We start from the raw sequence: 24370 nt of genomic DNA on the forward strand, positions 1-24370 counted from the left end.
ATTGGTGTGCCATGATGGGTGATCACAGGCTTTTCCAGAGGGTAGGCAGGTCAGGTGAGCATCAGGCACAGCATCGCCAGCCAGGCAAGGGAGGGGATTATCCTGCTCTGCTCTGCACTGGGGCAGCCTCACCTCCAGTGCTGGGAGCAGTTTTGGGTGGCACAATATAGAAAGGACATAAAGCTGTTAAAGAGAGTCTAGAAGAGGGCAATGAAGAGGGTGAAAGGCCTTGAGGGGAAGCCATATAAGGAATGGCTGAGGTCTCTTGGTTGGTTCAGCCTGGAGGAGAGGAGACTGAGGGCAGACCTCATTGCAGTTACAACTTCCTCTTGAGGAGAAGAGAAGGGGCAGGCACCAATCTCTTCTATGTGGTGACCAGTGACAGGACTCGAGGGAATGGCCTGAAGCTCTGTCAGGAAGATTTAGGGTGGATATTAGGAAAAGGTTCTTCACTGAGAGGATGGCTGGGCATTGGAACAGGTTCTCCAGGGAAGTGGTCACAGCACCAGCATGACAGAGTTCAAGAAGTGTTTGGACAGTGCTGGACAGTGCACATGGTGTGACTCTTGGGGCTATCCTGTATAGGGCCAAGAATTGGACTTTGATCCTTGTGAGTCCCTTCCAACTCAGGATAATCTATGATAGTCCTATTCTGGAGATGAGATCAAAACCCAGTGCCCGTTTTCAGTATTTAGCTGTAAAGGTTGACTGTCTTGTGATGGTCATGTAGACGATTCTGTATTTGTTATCTGGTCGTGTCTTGCACAGCAGACAGTTACAAAAAAATAAGCCATGCAAAGAAAATCAGTGATGGGGAAAAAAGGGCAGAAAACTTATTCACTTGTACAATGGCAAGGCATTTTTAATTTTTGTTTTTCTTAAGACACAATCATCAGTTGAAGCAACAGGTTGTTACTGAAGAACTCTCGGATGTTGTTTTACTTGATTAAATACAGTCAAGATGAAATGGGCATGCTATTTATTATATGATCCAACTCTAAAATGTTTCATGTGTAAATCTACTTGTTGTCAGGCAAAATTTTTCTGCATTGAGAGTAGCTTGTAATTTCAGGGAAGAACATATTTGTAACCAACAGAGTGGCCAAAATCTGAGTTTTGAGTAATCAGTTTCGACTGTATTGCATGTGCATTTCAAGTCGACATTGCTGTGAAGAAAAGTAGTCCTGGCAGTGCTCTTCTTTTTTTTTTTTTTTTTTTTTTCTGCTGAGTTCTGCTGTCTTGACACAGGAGTAGTAAGTTATGCTTGAGATTAGTAGGACTGAAAAAGAATTACAGATTTCTTTGTTTTCCACTTTTTTCAATACCATTCATTTTACCTTATGGTGTCACATACCTCTATGCCCCCACAATCCAAGGGTGATGCATAGGTGGTGTTTAACAGAAGGGGACAGCCAGTACCAACTTAAAATGCACATCAATTTACAGCCTTAGCCATTTACTAAATACACCAAGTGCTTGTGCTCTCAGCACAGAGCTGCCTTAGGGAATGTTGGCATAGATCTTTTTGATGATTGGTTCCAAACTGATGGGACCCCTTTTCCCAAGAGAACAAATGGTGAAATTAAGGCTTTAGTTTGGAGCCAGATAATATTTAGTCTATTTGGCATCTGTGGTGCAAGTAGTGAACAGCACCTGGATATGTATGTTAAAATAACCCAATCAGAATTTTCCTCTCTGACTTGATGCCATTGTTGTCTAGGTCAACCATTACCAGCTGAAATGACACTTGCCCAGCTTCTGACTCTGCTGTATGACCGTAAACTCCCTCAAGGATACCGATCAATAGATTTGACAGTTAAACTTGGTTCCAAAGTAATCTCAGATCCAAGCTTATCAAAAACAGACTCATTTAAACGTCTTCACACAGAAAAAGGTGAGTGTTCTTACTTTCTCGCTATATTCCTTCTTAAAATGTTTTTATTTGGGAAAAAAATTGCTTTGATTTTCTTGATGAGAAGGAGAAGTTTTCTGTGTTTTCTTGGATGATTTTCCTGAGCTATTCTTCTCTAGACAAGAGCTAAACTTCACAATAAAGTACAAATTCATTGCCTGTGTGAATTGTATCTATAAGATGCTCCAATATCGTTGTTCTGATTTCACTTTTCTTTCTTCATTGTAATGTTGCATGTGATACAATTATGATTGTATAGTTACAGTATATTTTATTTCTTGACATGTATATCAGTTCTCTCTAGTAAGTGTTTGTGCTGATAACTAGGGCAGATTAAGTAACACAGGAGCTCTTTGAAACCATATGAATTAGAAAAGCCTGGGAAATTTTTTATTGTGGCAGCTTTAGGTACCAAATGCTGCTTTGAAAAAGGGGATTTCTCTCAAGCCCATCTAAACAGGTCTTATAACTCCAGCTATAAAAACGTGTATCAGTTTTTAACATTTTATAATATGATATATTTCTTGGTAATACTTTTGCCAATTGCTTACTGTCTACTTGTTGGGGAAGGGAGGAGGTCTATCCCAGGAATTCTAAAATGTTTTTGTATCATTTCTTTAGGCAAGACTTATAGAAAAGGGACTTTGAAATTAGGATAATTGTGATCTGCTGATCATCGCCCTCCTTACACAGCATGGAACTCCAAAGTTAATAATTCAGTTCTTTTAAGACAGGGACTCCTTTTAATAACTGTTCACTTTATAGTCTGTTTCTAGAAAAGATAAGAAACAGAAGTGTTGAAAAAAAAATTCGTGATGTCTCTTTTGAAATAAGCATTTCATGACTCCATGTAGTATCTGGATATACATATCTGTCACACTATTGAGAGACCTATCTCTTTCAAATAATACTTTTGTTTAGTTATGCTCTTTATTTAAATTCTAAACCTACAATAAATATTTTACTGTTTGAATAAAACTCAAATTTTTAGAGAAGGTTCAGTTTAGTAGTAGAGCTGCATGTGAAGACATAAAGGTCCTCTGAACTTTTGTTAAATTACTGGGCACTTTATTTTTTAAACTTGAGACAAATACTTTTGAAAATTTGAGTTTTTCATTACAGGTCCATTGAGCTGTGGTGCTATACAGCAAAAATTAGTTACATTCACAGTCACCACTCAGCAATAATGAAGGTCAGAGCTACTGCTTTTTCATGACTACTTTGTAGTATCTAGGGAAATCATTCTTACATATCAGTATTCCTTTCCTTGCTACTTAAAGTAGACTGTGGGTTTTTTTACACCATCCATGCTGTATAGATTTTATAGCTTCACAGGTGTCTCTGGTGCTGCATTTACTACTACCTGAGGAAAAGTGCCATTTACTAACATTTTTTTTCTTTGTGCTTCGCTGCCATTGAGATCAGCAGTTTTCCACAGCTGAAGTGCATGACTTCACTGAAAAATTGGAAAATATTTATGGAGGTGAAATGGCTTAAATTGGGTTATAAGAAGGTTGACTAAAGCAAGGACTTGAGAAGCATGTTTAAGTGTAACTCCTTGCATGAATTTGAAGATGATATTGTATTTGCACTCACAGTGAAAGGATCTGCCTATAGCCTTACTCACTGAGAACTTAGTTGTCAAGTGCTTTTCCAGAGAAGCAGCTTTCTGTGCATTGTCAGTATCTCCGTGTTCCTAATTTCTTGTTTGCTTCCTTTGGGAAGGTTTACAGCTTTTTACACTGCAAAACTGAGAGTTGAGGGGTTTTTGTCAAATCTTTATTTTAAAACCGTCATTATGAAGGATGTTTAACATTTGTTGTGGTCTGATCAATTCATGCCATTGCAAGCAATTGAATTGCAAATCACGTTCAGCCCAGTGAGGTGGAATCCTCCATATGTCTGCTGGAAGGCAGTTCCTTGCTGATAGCAGCATGTTTGTGACACCCTCAGCCACTATCTGTGGGGAAAAAGAGCACTTCCACAGAGGAGATTTCTGCCTATGTCCTTAAGAGCAGTAGACATCAAAGCTATATGTACTGAAAGTGTTAGGCTTGAATGTTTTCTGACAAGGATTATCCTGCTTTGAAAGTATCTGTGACCTTTTCTTTGTCTGTGAAAGACTTCTTCAGACAGACAGACTTCTCATAGTCTGTGTGTTTGAATTAGCATGAATTGATGTACATATTCCTGCATATCCCTGATCTAAGCTTATTCAATCTTACACTTTGATCATATCGTTCCAAAGCACTGTGATCCTCCCACAGCATATCCATGATGTCCTTGTAAAATGGTGCTTCTTGCATGTTTAAAAGTTGAGAATTAGGATGGGGAAAGACCTGCTATTTCCTATTCTCTTTCAAATTAGAGAAGAAACAGTTTTAAAAGATTAAATATCTGTTTAAAGATGCAGTGTCTGCTGTTCAAAAATTTTTTCATAAGAAATTTGTTTTGGTAGCTGCACGAGTTATTCTTTAATGTGCTTCTGTGTTTTTACAAGTATATGATAAATAATAGCCTGTGTGCTGTATATTTGGAGTGTAACCATGGATTATTGTGGGTGTCAGACTGCTCACAGCAAAGAGATACTAAGACCACTTTATCTCTCCTGCCTTTTGATGTGGCTATGCTGTGAAGACTTGGAGGACCCCTGCATTATATTGTTTAATAATATAATCTGCAAATCAGATTTTTAGATTAAATATATAAAATATATAAAATGAAGTTTGCCTGTGGCAATTATCAAAGAGGGTTTATTTTTGGCAATAAGGAATTGTGGTAAGGTTCAGTATATTCTGTATATACCTGTGTGCATCAGTGCATAGAATGTTGATTTTTTTTTTGTCTGTTGAACAAAATATTAGGGTGCCTAGTCATAAACTGGGAGGATGGAGGCAAGCAGAAAGAAATCCAGATCATGATCTTTTTTCATGAGGAAGAGTAGAATTAAATTTCACAGCTTTCGCAGAGGGACATTTTGACACCCCACAGAGAGGAGATGTGAGAAGCAAAACTAATCTAAGGTTACGATTATCTTTCCTTTCTTCAGCTATAAACTCTTTATTGGAGAGTAACAAACCTACACTTAGCTTCTAGATGAAAGGCATTGTTAAAAGGTGTCATTACTCCAAAATTAGCAAAGTCTTGAAGGCATAGATCAAATTCTAATAAAACATAGAATTCTAAAAGTTAACATGTAGCCCTGTATAAATAATGATAAGTTTGACATGGATCTGCTGTCGCTGGCAAAAGGTACCATTAACACTTATTTTCTTCTGATATTCTTGCATTCATTCATTTCAGGTTCTTGGCTCAGTCTTTGCTTCAGAAGGAGCCACTACTTTTGACGTCCACTTTTAAGTGAAGACAAAGAGATAAACACAGTACTAATGATATGTATTCATTTCTTTTACGTTTGTGTTTTTGTAGAGCATGCGGATTTACTGGGACCTTGCCCTGAAGATGAAGCCATCAGTCCTGGGGATGAGTGTATGGATGCAGTTCTAGATGAATCACTTCTTGAAACCTGTCCCATTCAGTCTCCACTGCAAGTTTTTGCAGGCATGGGTGGATTGGCTCTTATTGCAGAGAGACTCCCTATGCTTTATCCTGACGTAATTCAGCAAGTGAGTGGAAAAAAATAAATGTCGGAAAACATGTTGAGAGTATTTTGTTTAAGGACAGTATTTTCCTTATATTTCTCTATGGTTCAGTTTAACTTCTCAGTTACGTGGGGAAGCTACTTAAAAATAGTCAAGGGCCTAATTCCACAGCCCTGTCCAGTTATACACGTGCTTCCCTGTCCATGTCATAGACTGCCTGAGTAGCCAGGCCCTTGTGGGACTAAAGCATGAATTGAGGGTTGCTGTTTGCCTTGCTTCTGTTAACGAGAAATACCGTGGAGGGTGCAGTAAAATAAAGTTGCTGATGTACTGTAAAGGCATACTTGTTTATCAGTCAATTGCTCATGTAAGTGTACCCTCATAGATATTTTTATGGTTAAGTGAAGTTCAGTTCTCAAAGCCAATGATGTAATTTTATTATTATAAGTAATGGTATCATCTTAATTATATTTATATTAATAAATAATAGATACTATTTATGTACTTATATATAGATAATTCCTCTGGATGCACTGATAGGCATTTCAAAAGTGTCAGTAGTGGCATTAGTGTGGAATTACTCCTTTGGCTACTGTTCTAGGTACACAATGCTAAAAAGGGAAAAAATAACCTGCAAATTATTCAAATTGTATTTGACTATATTTTTAAAGTTTTTGGCTGATAGTCCTAACAGGAAAGAATATTTATTCCCTTTGAACCTGAATTAATCATGAATTAAGGGTGCTGAACAGCATCCTGACTGTAAAATTATGGCAACCATAAGAACCCTGTAGTGAGACTGGGTAATTAGTATGCATCCTTTGTAAATAGGCCTTAGAGGTGTAGTACCAAGACAGTTTAAAAATTACAAGTTAAGGAAAAGTATTTACATAAACAGTTAGTGTATTACGAATTCCAAGAGGGATAATGTGTACTCTGTATTGAAGAAAACTGAAATATGGAACTCTGCAACATGTGAAAGGTAACATATGACCATGAGAAATTTCATTCCTTTTTTTCCTTATTTTTCTATGGTGCTGGGAACTTAATGTCTTTTCACAATTTCTTAGCTTGAGATATATGTTTAGATTCAAATACTGAATAAGAATTCTGTGATCCATAAAAAAATTAAATACAATAATACCACATAGACTGTTCAGAGTTAAGACTGATGACTTCTCCAGACCCTTAATTCTTTAATTTTACTTTTATATTTTTCCAAGTCATTGGTAATTCTGATTCTCCTAATGTGCAGATAATTGGAATAAATGCTGCAAAACATGGCTTTGACTTGAAATTAGGAATTTGGTATTCTGGATAAATTCTGTAAAGGCTTTTTATGTTAATCTTTTCCAGTGTAGATCAGTCTGGTAATAAGTACTAAAATTCTAAATATGATGGAATCAGTTTATCTGAATAGCATGAAAGCCTGAAATCTCTGTGATGTTTAATTACGAGAGGCACCTCGGTGTTATAATTTCATTTAAATTGTTTGATCGTGTCTTGGGGCACTGTACAGCTACTACCCTCTTAAGCTCTGATTCCCATCATAATGCTTGACTGCACAGTCCTCTGGTCATAAAACAGACTGTTCTGTTAGAGTATAATAGTAATAAAGCCTGCCAAATCAATCAAAAGCTCAGAAGGATCACAAGTTGCTACAAGACTGCTAAGATACCTGAAGTTATTCCTAGTTTTTAAAGGCATTACAATTAACTTTTCTTCTTTTTGCAGTATGTAATTAAAAATTAAATACTTAATGTTCACATTGTTTAATGTTAAAAATAAAAGGGCCATTTCTTATTTAACAGTCTGCTATATAAACTAATCTTTGTATTTACTTCAGAGTAATTTGTGTCTCTTATGCCTCTGTATTTAAGCAACACACTTTAACTGAGGATTTTAGATAGGCAAAATACATTTGCTTGCTTGTGTAGGTACAACTTCCTAGCAGTGTATTGAAACTGCAACTAGTACGCCCTTTTCAGCCATTTAGCATGGTCCCTGTATGTGCAAATGGTAGAGTATTTCATGTGACTTCTTTATTGTGTCCTACATGAAGATTGCATGTCTTTTAGATCCTAACCATAATAAAATTTTTGTCTAAGGTTTAACTGAATCACCGCCAAATTTCTTTGTTGTTTCTGTTGGTTAAGGTGAGCACTCCAGTGGTTACGTCAGCCACACAGGAAAAACAGAAGGACAGTGATCAGTTTGAATGGGTTACCATTGAACAATCAGGGGAATTGGTGTATGAAGCACCAGAAACAATTGCTGCAGAACCTCCACCGATCAAGTCAACAGTCCAGACTATGTCTCCCATACCTGCACATTCTTTGGCTGCCTTTGGTTTATTTCTCCGTCTCCCGGGCTATGCTGAGGTGCTGCTAAAAGAACGGAAACATGCTCAGTGTCTGTTGAGATTGGTGTTGGGAGTTACAGATGATGGTGAAGGAAGTATGTGCTGTAATTATTACCTTTCTTTATAGACAACAGCTAGATCATTTTACTTAAATTTATTTGCACTGTATTGTTTTTAGCAGGAAGTTAGAATTGGTTTGTGCAGAACTGCGTTTGCAGGCATCTTTGATAAACTCGTCTCTATTAAATTCTGTCTGGCAAAGTTTTATCACAGTCATCAGTATTCAAGGGTTCTCATCTCATGTCAGAGTAATTGTAAAATAAGCACTGATAAAACATACAGTGACACTGTCAAGATGACTGCTTTCAGACAGAATGGTCTGAGTAGCTGGATATGCTCAGCTAATTGAGCAAACATCCAATAATTCTGCAACCAAATGCAGAATAATATGGATAAGAGCAAAGCTACAACAGATGGAGAGTAAACCACTGAATAATACTGTTCTAGAAAAGGAGAGTAAGATCTAAAGATTGTGGTGATTAAATTGCCTAAGCAGAAGCTCTACCTTAAATGGTGTGAGTTCAGAGGGACAAATGGGATATTCTTCAGTGAATAAACAGCCAAGCCAAGACAAAATTAGTTGTCAGTGTCTTTGCAAATGAACCTGGAATTCTGCATATGGTTCTAATACTTGTGTTTCTTATTATTTTGAAAAACTGGAAGAGTGTGTATGAAATGTGTTTTGGTATGTTTAAGGCATTTCCTTTCACTGGGTATTGTGCACTGGTGCACTTCAGCAGCGTCAGGTTTACAGTTGAACTTCATGATCTCAAAGGTCTTTTTCAACCTACATGATTCTGTGATTATGACTTTGAGGAGAGTGCTGGTTTTTCTAGGCTGCGATCATCAGAAGCTGGTCTCTATTTAGCACTCTGTAGAGTGGTGTGCAACATGGACCTCATAAGACCAGCTGGAAAACCAAGAGTCATGTTTGCCCTCCCTTCTGTTTATCTTTTTATTTCTCTGGTATTTAGGTGCAGGACAGTAGACGAGAATAAACTGGGCAATAAAAATTCAATCTAGCTGCTTACATCCACCTAATTTGAGTGGTAAATAACTAAAGAACTATATGCAGTTTCTGGAGTAGTCCCACTCCCTTAGTGCTGCAGGCAATTTTTATATCCTTCTTTTCTTTTTATTATAAAGAGACCTTCAGAATTTGGGTTGCTTTCTTTTTGTGTGTGTGTGTGCAGCCACTACTGCTATTGGAATACAGTTCCAGAACATAATTTTCTTGATGGGTAGGGGCTGCTTTAATTTTCAGCCTGTATTCTTATGCAATTTGTGGCCAATAGCTCTTCTTTCTCCAATGCATTTGTTGATGGGAATAACCTTCCCTCACAGGCTTTGTTTTAGCTGGACTAAACAGTCAATTTCTCTATTCCTTAAGCCAAATGTCTGAATTCAACTCTTCAAAATGTGGGTTCAGTTGTACACAGTAATCCACATTAGTTCTGTGTATAAACTATTAGTATCTTCCTTTTTTGTTTGAAATGCAGCTTTTCACACATGTAGACTGTCATTACTTTCTTGCATAATATGAAGAGCTGCAATTATAAATCCATGGCTTATAGATTAAACACGGATTCAGTTGTCTGCAAAGATAAATAATGGGCAAATGTTTAGCTTTTCTCTTTTTTGATTTGGCTATACCTGCAGTTATGGAATTCTATCAGATGGACTTATTTTCCAGGTTTTGATTTTATTTATGATGACCCAGTCAGAGGACTTTTGATTCTTTCTTGTTATTGTCTTTACAAAGAGTATCAGATAGATATGAATTAAAACGTGTATGTATGTGTGTGTGTAGATACATATACACAAAATTCAGGCATATGTATTTGTAATGTATTTCAATTTAGATCTCTGGATGATGATATAGCTGATAAACTCTTACGAGTGAGGGAGAAAATAAAATATTTAAAATAGGAAGCAAACTTCTGGACAGAGTTGGCTATTTTAAAGTATTTTCACTGTTTGAAGCATCTCCAGTTGTCTCTATTTATGTATGCACTGGGGAAGGAATGTGAAATGTATTGTTAGATATAGGAAAAAATTGAGACAGTTTCCCATATCTGAGTATCATGCATTGATAGGTCACTCCATTATTTGAATGTGGCTTTTAAAAGAAAATTTTTCCTCATATGCAAAGGGGTTAAAAATTTTAAGTAATTGTAGCACAAAATTAATACTTGCAACTCATCTAATTAAAATTGTTAGTATTTCACCATGTATTCAACTATAGACACTTGGTTTGTGTCAGTGACTTCATGCACAGTTTGGGCACATGAATCCCAAAAATGAATCCTACATATGATAAACTACTACTGCTGCTTGTCAGCTGAGCTGCTATAAGCTAATCACATGCATTCTTTACCTTGCTATATTTGGAATGATTAAAAACATATATGTATTTTTTTTAAAAAAAAGAGTCCGAACCACCTTCCAAACCAGTTTTCTCCCTGGAAATGGCAAATCAGATTTTCAAAATTTGGTTCTTAACCAAATCCATTAATAAAATGAAGAAACATTTTTTATTCTACACTTTCCTCATGATGAAATTTTTGAAGAGAAACATAGTATTAGCTAGCTTTACTGTATGTGAATGCTTAAGTCCTTAGTAGATTTCTGTATGTTCATAAACTATTGCAGAGATTAATAGGCTATATTGAACTATTGAAAGAAAATGTGGGTTTGATATTTTTCTTCTTCAACCTAGGTCATATCCTGCAGTCTCCTTCGGCAAACGTGCTTCCCACTCTGCCCTTCCATGTGTTGCGCAGTTTGTTCAGCACGACGCCGCTGACTACTGATGATGGAGTGCTGCTGAGGAGGATGGCACTGGAGATCGGGGCCATCCATCTTATCCTGGCTTGTCTGTCTGCTCTGAGCCACCACGCACCAAGAGTGCCCAACTCTAGTCCCAACCAGGCAGAGGTAGGGTTATCAGCACTGTGTGTACCACCCAGAAGTACTAAGAGTTTGAACTATAAAAAAGAAAATAATCTCATTGCTTTCATTGTAGCCTAATTTTTGCAGACGTTAAAAATAATTATTAAGTACTTGATTAGGTAATTGTCCCTGCATGTTGCAAATACACATAGTAATCGTGAAAGTAAGCTTTTCATGAAAGTAGAGAAAGAAGGCTTGTCTTGAAGCATTGAGGTGTAGTTTGTTTCACAAGGCATTCTTATTCAGGACAGGCATAATGCTCAATGAATGGTGGTTCTTTAATACCCATTAGATAGCACAACCTCATGACCTTATTTAACATTCCCGTCATCTAAACTCTTGGTTACAAACTCTCTCCTTTCAAATGCTTCACAAATATAAATGAGTTGTGAAAATTAATGAATTAATGAAATGATTTTTGTTACTGTCTTTGTACTGATATTTAAATGAGATCTCAAGACAAAAATTTTCCATAGTTCAAGATCCCAAATTAATCTCAAAAATCCAACTTTTTTCACGGTATTTCCCATATTATACCACCCTCTATTCAGAATATGTGTACTCTGATTTTGTTTTTAGGATTGTAAGTTACCATTTCTGCATAATGTACTAATTGTCTATAAAAGTGTTTAGAAAAACTATGAATGACTTTCCCTCTTTAGCATTGTTTTGGTAGAGTCTTGCATGAAACAGTTCCTGGTGGCTGAATATGGATTAGTAGCTGCAAAATGTAGGTCTGTCTGTATTTTAGCAGCTCTGATACTGATGAAGGTTGAGCGAGCCAAGAGATGAAGCTGTGCCTGAGAATAATTCACTTTAATGGCTAATCAAATCCAAGGGGTAGCTGAGAGATTCTACTTCTAATGGGGTATCAGGCTGCTGACACATTAACACCTTAGCATTTTTGCATGTTTGGAGGGAAAGGGCAACCATTAATTCTTATTTCTGCTTCAATAATACCTGACCCCTTAAATAGCTTGCTTTCTCATAATTCATGCCTATCAAGTGATAGATAGTAACTTGAAACTAGAGATCCATCAGGCCTGCACTGAGGCTTGTATTTCTGGGGCCAGACTCTCCCTTAAGTGCTTTAATTCAGTACTTATGACAGTCCTCTTGAGTGTTAAAGGCACTACATGTTCATGAGTGATGTAATGAGTAATGTCTACATGAAAATAACCACACAGCTGTTTCATCACCAAGACACATTACATTCCCAGTGTAAAAGTTAAAAGATGATTCCAGACTACTGTCAGGATGATACTTCACAGGTGATAACTTCTTTTACCATTGCAGTTTGTTTGTACATAATTTCTTTCCTTTAAAATACAGTCTTTAACAATATCACTGAAGAAGATCTGAACAGAAAATGAAACCTTTTGGAGCCATAAAAAAAATATTGCATGGTGTGGTTTCCAGCTAATTGTCACCAAGTAATGAAAGTAACAAGTTTCTTGTTTAGGGTGCTAAATATGTAAATAGTAAAGCATCCGTTAAAAAATGCTTATTAGAGTTTTTTCTACATCCTTTTCACCAATGACCTGCTAAGTTTCAAAAATTAGTGTAAGTGCTTCCACAGTTTCATGAGGGCTAAGCAGAGTATTACTGGAGTTATGTTAGTAAAATCACTGAGGCAGACCATTGGTAAAAGCTGTGCAAGCACTGCTGGGAAAATGCTCTCTCAGAAAATTTTAAGGATGCGTCCTTTCCTCCCTCTTAAGGAGGTAGTGTGTATTTTAGTGACACAGATCACGTGTCAGAGCCATACACGTAACTTACTCCTCTTGCTGTTTTGGAGCATTTATTCAAAATCAGCAAATACTTGAGCATCTCAGTGTTTCAGTTCTGTTCTCATGATAACATTTCCACTCGCATCCCCTTCATCTCATTCTGTTATTAAACTTGACTAGGTGTTAAACAGCAATAATTACAGAGCTGCGATATTTAGAATTATATTGATTAAGTAGCATTTTAATACCTTTCATCATTTAAGCAGTAGTAGTATCTTAAAAGAGAACAACAAAGGGCTTACTGGTCAAATTGAAGAACCACTTTCAACAATTTACTGCTGACCTTTACCAGAACTCCATATATTGTGGCAGTCTTTCCTATGGAAAGCTTTGAATTTCACTGGATCCTGATGATATCTTTATAAAGTTAATAAACTGGGATTACATTCTTTTGCATTACAAAGGCTTTTTAAAGATAACACTACTAAGATGAAATCATGAAATAATGGTGATTTTCTTTTTTTTTTTTTTTAACTTTAGCCACAGGTGTCAAGTACACACAATACTGCATCAACAGAGGAACAGCAGTTGTACTGGGCTAAGGGTACAGGCTTTGGAACAGGCTCTACAGCTTCAGGATGGGATGTTGAACAAGCGTTGACTAAGCAGAGACTAGAAGAAGAGCATGTGACCTGCCTTCTACAGGTGTGTAATTATGAAATTTTGATTAATGAGAAGCACTTAAAGCATTAGGACTGGATAAGAAAACTGGAGTTTTGTCAGTCACATAGCAGAGTAGTTATAATATTTTGGGCAAAAATTATTTGTGAACAACTGTATTAATGGAAAATTATATAGGTCATACTTTGAGCGAGGCTATTTTCAGATGTCAGTAGGCTGCTGCATAAAATACCTCGGTGTGAATTCTGAAGATAAAGTGAACCAGGCATTTCCCTCGAGCTGTCACACACCTCTGTCAAAAGCACTGCACTCAGTCAAAAGTAGAGTGTCCATTAAAGGAGAAGGATAGGGGAATAGGCATTTTGTTTTGTGTGCCAAACAGTGTTACCTGTTCATTTCTTGCATATTTTTGCTCTGCTTTAAGGAAGTGCCCATAGTTGATACTAGTGTCCATCAATGTGTTATGCCAATATAACAAAATCTCACTCATACATACTAGAAAATCTTGAGTATGTCAGTTACATGACAATAGTAGTTCGCCAATAAACATCTAGCTTTTAGTAAAATTCTGATGTCTTCCAAATATCTAAAGAGAAGAAAATCCTGCATAATCAGGCTTTTTAGTCTATTATGAAATCCAGTCAATCCCTGTTATCTTGGATCAGTGTAGGGAATATGAGATTGTATCTAGCCATCAAAAGTTTAATTCACAGAACCTGCAGTTCAAAAGCATTAGCTAGCCTGCTGGGGTTAGAGCACAAAGGAGATGAAATGCTGAAAATGCCCACACCCTGACTGATGAAGATACCATTCTGATGTCAGTTATTTAAGTCACAGATTACATGGCATAATCATCATATCTCAAATAAATATATCAAAACAAATAAAATCCGAAAGCATTTTTCTATTCAAGAAAGAGAAAAATCACCTAAATTAATCTCAGCGTAGCTTCCAGGCAGTATTCTGTATTCTGCCAGGCAGAAGTTTAGCTGTGAATGTGGTAAGTCATGAAGTAAGGAGGCATTTGCTTAGGGCACTCAGCAGTTGAAGGAAGTAGTATTTTGCTGAACATGTCAGTCAGTTGAACAGCAGACTTTCCTTGGTCCCTGCTCTAGAAAGATTTAGAGAAATTCTATTCTACAGAGTGCTGATAAGATGCTGCAGCAAAAGACCATGGGTAATGAGGTCAGAAGAAAGAGGGAGGATGAAAGAAAAGAGAAAGGGGTGAAAAGGTGAATAGAGTCCCTGGGACTTCAAGCAACACAGCCCGTCAAGCCTCCAAGTTAGTTAGTTTGAGAGTACAGCTGCAGAAATCAGACCCATAGAAATGCTTATGACTACAACACATGGTAAGGGCCTGTGAACTCAGCCACAGCTGCCCTTGAGACAGGTGGGTGTGCAGTCAGGAGGTGCCTTCCCACCATCAGCAAGGGGAAGGCTGCTCTTTGTTTACTCAGATAAGAGCCGTATTCATGAGTAGTTGTTCCTCCAGGTGACTGTTGTGTTCACCATAACTTACTGTTTCATCTTGAAACCCTGAAGTCCCATCCCAAAAGAAGTTACAAAAATATTTGAAGCATTTGCAGTTGAAGAAAAGTCTTACTGCTAGTTGGTGTACTTGGTGTTCTAAAGTGAAAGGGACTGGTCAGCTGCAGTCTCTGTGGTCTGAGCTGGCAAACTTGCTTTGAATAACTCCAGCAGGTTTGTCAAAATTCATATTAACTGATCTCTTAAAATCACTCAGAATTGTAATAGTTATTTAATTTTATCGTTAGCCAAAGTTGGAATAATCTAGTAACTGTATAGAAATTCTTCTGAAACATCTTTGGGACTGCTGAAATTAATACCAGTACTGAATTTTCAAAACAGTTAGTGAAGTGTTAGGGCATGTATCTTAAGGAAAGTCAAAGTTCTTTTGACTGAAATAAATCAGTTTTGATTAAATATTTTGGTGTATTTCAGGTTCTTGCCAGTTACATAAATCCTGCAGGGAGTACATCAAATGAAGAGACTCAAACCAGCCATGAGGGGAGAGGCCAAAACAGCAGTGCTCTTCCATCCGTTCTCCTAGAGCTGCTCAGTCAGTCTTGTCTCATCCCAGCAATGTCATCGTACCTCCGCAACGACTCAGGTAATGTGCCCTTGTCTCCTTCAAAACCAAAGCTGGCTTACTTCTGTCAAATGAGTTTTTGTAGAAGCAATAGGTAGTTCTTGCTAGCTTCAGTGCACTTGCCAGTAGTATTTTTACTCATGAAACATTCACATGAACCTTAGAAAACAAAATAAAATAGAATCATCTGGCCGGATCTTGTTGAAATGCTCACGTTTGTTGCAATATCTTTAAATTTGAAGTTCACTTCTTCGGCTGTTGAAACCAACAGGAAGATGGTGTTTTCTTCTGAAAAGTTTACCTGTTAGTTCTTCTACAGAAGATGCACAGAGAGGGAGTACTTTATACAAGACCATGAAACTTACTGTGAAGAAAAATGTTAATTTTAAAGAAATTTGAGGAAATGTATGCCTGAATTTGGTAAATGTTGCATATAGTAGGGCAATTCTACTTCAGTCAAAGCTTTTTTTCCTTTATTTAGGAAATACAAAAATAAGCCTCTTACCAGAACTGCAGAATATTTCAAATATATAGGAACAAAATAAATTGTTGGGTATTTTAAAGCAAAAACAAATGAGTTCTATGAATTCATCAAATTTCTGCTCATAATTTTAAAACAAAGATGCTTTGATAGTTTTCATTTGGTATGTTGTACCTTTCTGAGGAAACCATTTCAGTTCTATGAGGTGGTGTGAAGCAGTATGAATTAAGCAAATGCCTGTGCAGAACTAATGGCAAAATCAGCAGACTGGGTTTGTAATTTATGTTCAGTCTCACTAGATGACAGGCTTTAGTTTGGAGATGAGCCTTCAGTTGGATTTTTATTAAGTTACTTTGTTTTTAAAGATGGATTTAATCCTTAAGTATCTGGAGGAGTTGTTCTAAATCTGAGTAATTTGGTTTTGGAGCTTATTTTGCCTGCCCTATTTTCGAAGCAACTGATAAATGTCTTTGTCACATTACTGCAGTTCTTCGGGATGCCAGTTGGAGGGTGTGATGATGTGAATTCAGGAATCAATGTTATAGCTTCTTGACTTGCAGCATGTATTTTATGTTAGAGGTAAAAAGAAAATCATTCCCGTGTTAAGTATTTGCAAAGCAACTTAGGACTAGAACAAGAATGTGGCTCTTTCAATTTGTACTAACTAGGGCATTACATAATCTTGTGTGATGGAATGGAACTAGTTCAGAAAGTCTGCTGGGGTCTTACAGTAAAAATAAAAATACAGAGATGTTTCACTTGCTAGTCTGCAGTTTGACACCTCACCCTAATTTTGCAATGAATTTGTTGGTTCTGTTTTGCACATACTGCAGTGAGGAAAATGAACTAATGATAGACCAAGCTCATTATTGCAATAGAAAATACAATGTAAAACAATAAAGGAAATGGTAAAGTAAAAGAATAAAGTAATCTTTCTAACAGATACTCAAATTCTTCTTTGTTGAGGAAAAGGAGGAGTCATTGAAAAGCCTGGCAAAAATGCCATATTATCTAAAGGATGAAGCAGTTGATCCTGAGTTACAGATGAATCGCAGCTGCTGAAATTGCTTTTTGCTGTTTTCAACAGAAGAATGTATCTGTCTGTGTAAGTCACCTTTAACTGGGAAAGAACAGTCAGATACTGATAGAAGAGATGAGATATGTGGCTGGTGGCAAGAAGTTCAGACTAGTTTGGCTTTCAGGGACCATTTGTTTTCCCAAAGTACAAAGAAAAGGCAAAGTTCCGGTGAGACATGTTCATTTTAGGTATGTTTTCCACTGCTGAACTACTGTTGTTTGTGGTTGGCAGGAGGTGTTGAAACATTGTGCCTGTGCATTAGCAATTAGGAAAGGGCAAGCAATGTAGCAGTTAAACTGTATTAAAGCAAAGCAAAACCTTGCTTTTCAGAGAAAAAAATGAAAACTACTCTATTACAAGTTCACAAAGAGTGGGGTTATTTCTACTGAAATTTAGAACTGTAAATTCTGATGGTGGTTATCCTTTGATTGATCCAAGCAGTGTAAATGTTTCCTGCTGTATTTGTTCATAAGTATATAACACTGTAATTAACAATGTTCTCCTGGATTTAAAAAAGAAAAGCTTTGCAGGCTTGCATCAGTCAAGCTCATCTTTGGAAGCACAATAGGATAGCAGTATGAAAGGGAAGTGTGCAAGAAGGATGACTTCTGGAAAGAATGTCTTCTCTTTGTTAATATTTGAGCCAGATGCATTTAGTTGGGAAGGAATCCCTGGAAACAGTTTATCTTAGTGATAACAGGGCATAATTCCAGTGCAGTAAGTACTGTTGAGTTGAAAGGCAGACAGATAATTTTCACATTAATGAGTGCAAGTTACACCTGATGTGGGGGCTTTCAGTGTCACTGATTTTGAGTGTCAGGAGGCATAGCTAACACAAGAGAGGCAGATTGAGAAGCTCTGAAGCTATGTTAGGCTCTGGTACAATGCTCGTGGGACTGAAAAATTCACTTAATCTGTTTATAGTTCAGACATTTCAAATACGGAGGTTATTTTTTCATTATTACTACTATTTTTATTTGATTTTTTAAAACCTTGAAGACCAATGCAATGTAGTTGAACAGATTTGAGTCTTTCCTTATAAAGCTTTGTCTAATTTCAGACTTAACTATCTTGAGTACTGGTTTCTTCTCTAGTAGGGCTGAACGGGAGCCTATGGAGAGTAGAAAAGAGAACAGCATCAGTAGTAATGCACACATATATGGTATTCTAATTTTCAGACTGGTGCAACTTCTGCTGTCAAAATGTACTTTTATGTGGAAGAAGCAGGTAACTATTCTTCCTGTAACATGCTAGACTGAGAAATTAGGATATTGCATCTAGAATGCTAACAGAATGTTCTCAGGTTCTGGCACCTGAGCAGGAACAAGCTGTGCCCAGCACAATGGTGACAGAAATTAGCAATTTTCAGCACCTCTATAACTTTCTCAGATTTAAATGAGTATTGATGGGACCAGCTGAAGGTTACCTTTATGCTGAAGGTATTCTGCTAGATTTTAGGTATCATTGTAATTGTTGGAATAACAGTGATCTTCACATATCTATGTGTATCTACCATACACACATAAAACTAAGGGGGAGAAAAAGTTTTGATAAAGAGGTATGTGCAATGAAGCTGCAGGCATGGTCTTTCCTTTCATTTCACAGTAGGCTGGTAACTCTGTGGTAGTATAAGACAGTAATAAGTATTCTGGTATTGATGGGAATTTTGTGTTTTGTTTACACATGTTCAATTAGCTACAGGTCTGGCACATCCAGCTTGCAAAGCTCTTTCGGCAGATTGGCCCATGTCACAGTTGTAAATCTATCTGGGTTTTTTGTTGCTTAAGTTTATTTTGGCATTCTGCTTAATTTGCCCAAAACATACGCGGACAAGATTGTTATCTATATAGTTCGAGATAAAAGGAGTATTGATCAGACAAGCAGTGCTCACATAGCATTTAATCTTTTAGAAACCTCACCTTGAACCAGATCAGTACAAACCAGATTGCTCTGATACGTTCTGCAGCTGCATCTGCATCAAAGTGAGGTGATTGTGAAGTCCTTGAAAATTGTGAACTGACCACTTTAATTAATTTCTGTAATTGCTTTTTTCTTGTAGAGAAGGAAGGTTTATCTGTCTTTGAAGAACTTTCCTTAGTATGCAAGATAGCTCTCATCACCAGGGGCAATAGCTGCTGTAATCCTCACCATTTCTTGATCACTTTTTTGGTGTTTGTTTCATGTCTTGTTATGGCATTATGGTGGCTTTTATTATCTTTCATTCTGTAAATGAAAAAAGTTTATTTTTGCAACACAGTGAGATTTTTTTATTATACCTGTGCTTATTCCTAAGACTTAACTCATATTTACATTTGTAAAATTGATGTAGTTTTTAACTTCTGTATCATGGAACATCTAGCACGTATTCACTACCATGCATTTATGCACATTTCCCACCAAGAGCTGTCATGTAAAACCTTTTCGCTATTGTCTTGTATACAGCACATTTCATTTGAAATAATTGCTGCTGTAGGGACTCTTCCAAATATGTGAACACTTCTCTTCTTGAACAAAATGCACAGCAAGAAAATCAGCACTGTACAAGTGGCTCCCAGCAAATGTGTGACCGTACATGACTGTCTTGAAGGTCTTGCTTTTGCTGATACTCATAGGAGTTATTTGACTGGTAAGTTTATGGAAACTAATACAAGCTAGTATTTGCAAGTGGGACAGAAGAAAGCAGTATTTATAATAGTCTTTGTAGCTAACAAGATTTATAGAGACCAGGCAGTGGAAAGGAATCATGAAACAGAAGGACAATCAATTCACTTTTAGGACAGGGACTATTTTTTAATAGGCTTGAACAGTAAGAAGCCGAGTGAAGTTGGGATTTGTCAGTACTGCAATATTAGGTAGTCTCTTCATGATAAAAAACACAGTTTTGTACTGGTTTGTCCTTGAACTAGTACATGGAGAGAGGTTTGTTACCTTTTGTTTGGAAAACAGACCTCATAGCAAGTTGTAGAATTCTGCTTGAATTCTCCTTGTTTGAATTTCCACGCTTACAGGAAGCAGATGATACTGTAATTTTAGCTGGGGTTTTCTTGCATACTCCTTTCTTAGCCACCTTTCCTTCTTTGGTGGACAAAGATGCCGTGTGATGTGGTCAGCATAGCTTGTAGTGTTATATGAGCTTAGTCTTCCCTGGGTTTGTCTGCTGAGAAGAGGTGAAGCATTTCTGCAGGATGGCTTTGCCAAAAGGATTGTCTTTACTGACCAGTGTGTTCCACTTGATAAGAGTCCAGTATTTGTTTCCAATGCACCCTTCGTAGTTTACCAAGTACTACCACATCATGGACTTGGGGATTCATTAATGTTGTGCTGCTTTATCTTTCTGCCAAATACCTCAGTAAGTACTGTGGCCAAGTATGTTGAATGTGAATGTGCTGCATTCTTTCTGCTTCTTTTGATGTACCTGTGTTAGTTGAGTCCATTAAAGTCATACTGTTCAGGCCTCAGACCATGAACTACACTAGCTGGTCTGCTGAAGATAGGAGTACTTCTTTTCTAGCAATCGTACTTATTCTCAAGGCATTATATGGTGGTGTTTTACTTTCTGCCAAGTAGTCCAGTCCCACTGAGTAGAGTATGTTGAGTACTCTGAAGCAAGTACACTGAGCTCTTTATTCATCCATCGCTGAAGGTGTGATGGTACTGCTGCAGTGTAAATGTTGAATCATCATGGAACTCTGCTTTTCCCTAGACTATTGACTTTTTGCTGTGTATATTGAGAGGTAGCTGCTATTAAGATATTTTTTGTTGGTGAAATTCTTAAGCATATATTGGATTAAACATGTAAGTCCCAAAGCTGTTTATTAGAGCTCATTTAACTTAAGTTAGACTTGGGTCCACAGGAGTATAGCCCACAGGTACTACCTTTTAAGAAAGAACATTAGACTGCTGTTTTAAAACAAAATGTAACTCGTATGCTGAGGCAATCTAATGATAATGTTACCCTGGGACTTCCCTCTAAGGGTCCAAGCCTTTGCTATAAATGAAATTAGAAGTACAGTTACAGTGGCAGTTTAGATAGACAGCATATAATTACTGAAATTAAAAATTCTCCTAGTCTTCATTAATGTTCATGAGCTCATACATTGGTAAAAGAATCATGCTGACCCTTTGCCACATTCGGTTATAATTTTGGGATTGGATTTTGTCTGTTTTGCTGTTGAAAAGCTTACAAAGAAAGGTGCAGTATTTCACTGTAATGCTGATGTACTAGTTGAATCACGATTTCGAGAAGAGAGCTATGCACTGAAATGATATGAAATAAAACTGTTTATTTATTTCACAGAATTGACAAATTTTAAATAACTTCAGGATCCAAATAAACAGCAGTAATTTCTACCTGAATTTCACTTTTCAGATTCTTGTAATCTTTCATTTTAGAGACCCATCTCAAATAGCCTTGTATTATGAGATTTAATGCAATAATATCTGTAAGTATGTAGATATAAGAAGTACATGGAAAAACTAATACTGGTAATATCTGTTCTGTAGTCTTAAATAAACATTAGTAACCTGCCTAACTTATCTAGAATGTAGCTTAGTTTTACAGAATGCTTTGGTGCTTCATATACTGAAAATAAGTATACATTTAATAGAGACTTGCTGAAGACTGTTGCTAGTAACTAAATTTTCTTGTCTGCATGTGCTTCCTTCCAGTGCACAGAGTCTCAGCTCTGTTTATCATTTCTTCTAGTTGAGCCAGTATTGACTCAGAGTTGCAAAACCAGAATATACCATCTTCCACCTCATATGTCCATAAATCAGTGTTACAGTGTGTTTCTGCAACTCACTGAAATATCGTTGCCAAATTCATTCTGATCTAGATTTCTGACCTTATTCTATGCATCTACTGGTTTCAAAGGGACTTCCAAAGGCTCAGTTGGTTTAGCAGTCACCAAATTCTATACAGTAATCAGCTATCACCTATGTAAGGGATGCATTTTTTTGCACGTCATTTTATGGAGGAGCTGGATGTAGTTTTGTAGCCTTAGAAGAAACACAGCTGATTTTCAGAAATGCAGCTGCTCTGTTGTTCCTCTGTGGCACATGTAATAGTAAGAAAAGTATTTATTAAAATCAGTTTATTTTTACTTTTTTCATGTTATTTATTTAATGAGTTTTTAATCCTAAGATCTCAAAAGTCATTTTCGTTATAAGGTACATGTGAGATACATTCATGTATACAAAAACTTGTATGGTCTCAGACTGTCTGCAGCTTTGGATCTAGTTTAAAGGCATATGTAGATTTAATTTAAAATGTGGATATTGTTTCACTAATTTCAGTAGCCCAATTGTGTGTTCCATGAAGTATGCTTAAGAATTGCAATTCTGGGCCTCAATCATAGTGCAAAAAGGGAAAATGTCTTCAGGACCTGGTCCAGAAGGGAAGAGTACAGTCTTCTAGACAAAGTTTAAACCTGTTTTCCATGCAACACTGTGAATCCTTCCATGATATGTTTTACTTGAAAATAAGCATCAGGGTGAAAACATGAGAATTGTATTTGGCTTCTGGTAAACACCTTCTAAAAATGATGATATAGAAAATGTAATTTAAGATTTTTTTCATTTAGAGAATATGTATTAGTGTGTCACTGAATTATTAATATGTCTTAAAAGAAGTACTGAAATTATTCTTTATTTTTTCACACCACTTTAAAGTATTTTTAATTAGAAAAGCACATTGTCATTATAGCACGATGATTTCAAATACAGATTTAGTAAAGGCAAGAAAATCTAACCTTTTCCAGCTTTCCACAAGACTAACAAAAATGCTGTAGAATATAGTCAATAGTTAAAATTTTGTTAATAATATTACAACTTCTAGTATAACAGTGTTCCTGTTTCCACACTTATTATACATTAGTGTAAGTTATAAGCCTAAATTATGGTGGCCTAAAAATAAAAAACCCTTTTGCCTGTTTTCTGGTCTCAGCTATGAAGAGACATACTGCACAAAACCATAGAAAGCATGGGACTTGCTTATAATTATTTATATATTTAGTTTATCTCCTTCTATGTTCTGATTATTTTCATTGTTTGCCTACATTTCTGTCTTGCTTGTTTGCTGGCAGTAAAACGGTGCCATCTCTGATCCTTCTGTTTGGATTTCATCTGTTACCAATGAGAAGTTGTACATTGTCCGCCTTCGTTTACGTAATTTAGCACCCTAGCTGGGCTCATAGGTACACTTTGCAGTCATTGATGCAGCACCCTTAGCCAGACACTTCACTCTGGAATGTTTCTGATACTCTTTTCAGAGAGTGGAAGGTTTTTTCCTTTAAATTTAGAAATCAATTCTTACCATTGCAGGTCTTTGCATTTTGTTCTGTGCAATTGATACTCAAAAATGTCATCAAAGTGTAGTGTAGATGTACACAAAAACGATAACAAATAAATTGAGCACAGTTCCAATAATCCCAAGCAGTGCTAAAATAGATTCTTCTTTTTCCTCTTTCTCCTCTCTCTTTTTTACATCTTCCAGTGTTGTGATGGCAGAGGTCCCCATTTTTCCTGCAAATACCTTCACCAGTATTCTGGCAGCTAGCTAGAAAAAAGAAAGCAAATGGTAAATCTGGTCTGACAAACATGCGAGCTTTGATCTTTTTAAAAAAAACAATTCTGTAGCTCTTCATACAACATTTCTTGATGCTGTGTTTATTGAGTTGTATATGTCTTTTGTTTTCTTTTTGTGTGAACATGTCCATGTTAAAAATAAACATTCTGTAGGTAGAGATTGATAGGAGTGAAAAACAGCTTGGTGCTTCAAGCCAGTTAATGTGCTTTATTACAAATGACATTTAAAATTTATCTTTAGTGAGCTAATTTGTTTCCTTATAAAAGATGAAACTGGTGAAAGCAGGTATGTGAGCATTGTCAAATACTCTGAAATGCCTGGGGAGGTTATATGCATTTTCAGCTTTTCTTAAATATTTAACTGCCACACTACAAAAACAGTTAAAAATATTGATGCTTGCTGTTTTCAAACATGGGAAATATGCCTCCCTAATACAGTATCACAGTTGTTTTTCACCAGTGAGCCCCAAGTAGGCAATTGCAAGTGAGATCTTATCCTTTTTCATGTTTAATAGATCAGCTTTTGGACATCCATGCAACAGTAAACATTTAACAGAAAATGTCTGTCCCTTCAAATATAAAGGTGGTTGTTCTATATGTTGATTACTGCAGTATGCCACAGGATGGTAGTACTTTTTTAGTAGCAACATTCTATGCAATATAAGAATTTGAGTAGACATTTACAGATGCATATATGACTTGTTACCTTTTTTTGGTTGCAAAAGTGAGGTTGACAGGTCGTTTTCTATTACTTAGCTGCTCTTGTACTCTTAATTTGCAGTCTAATATCCTCTAGAAACATATTCCCTATAAAATT

At 36.6% G+C, this 24370-nt stretch overlaps 1 protein-coding gene across 5 annotated transcripts in view; it reads left to right on the plus strand.

Annotated features, from left to right (window-relative positions):
- BIRC6 (baculoviral IAP repeat containing 6) overlaps positions 1–24370 on the plus strand; it is a 179454-nt gene that overhangs the window by 105952 nt on the left and 49132 nt on the right. For all 5 annotated transcript variants that reach the window (XM_069010018.1, XM_069010020.1, XM_069010022.1 and 2 more), the window contains 6 exons: positions 1721–1894; positions 5342–5538; positions 7671–7971; positions 10656–10873; positions 13159–13323; positions 15262–15430. In XM_069010018.1, coding sequence (XP_068866119.1) covers positions 1721–1894; positions 5342–5538; positions 7671–7971; positions 10656–10873; positions 13159–13323; positions 15262–15430 — 1224 coding nt within the window. The remainder of the gene's footprint in view (positions 1–1720; positions 1895–5341; positions 5539–7670; positions 7972–10655; positions 10874–13158; positions 13324–15261; positions 15431–24370) is intronic.

This window comes from Aphelocoma coerulescens, chromosome 3 (assembly GCF_041296385.1).
Source record: "Aphelocoma coerulescens isolate FSJ_1873_10779 chromosome 3, UR_Acoe_1.0, whole genome shotgun sequence".
NCBI classification, from domain to species: Eukaryota; Metazoa; Chordata; class Aves; order Passeriformes; family Corvidae; genus Aphelocoma; species Aphelocoma coerulescens.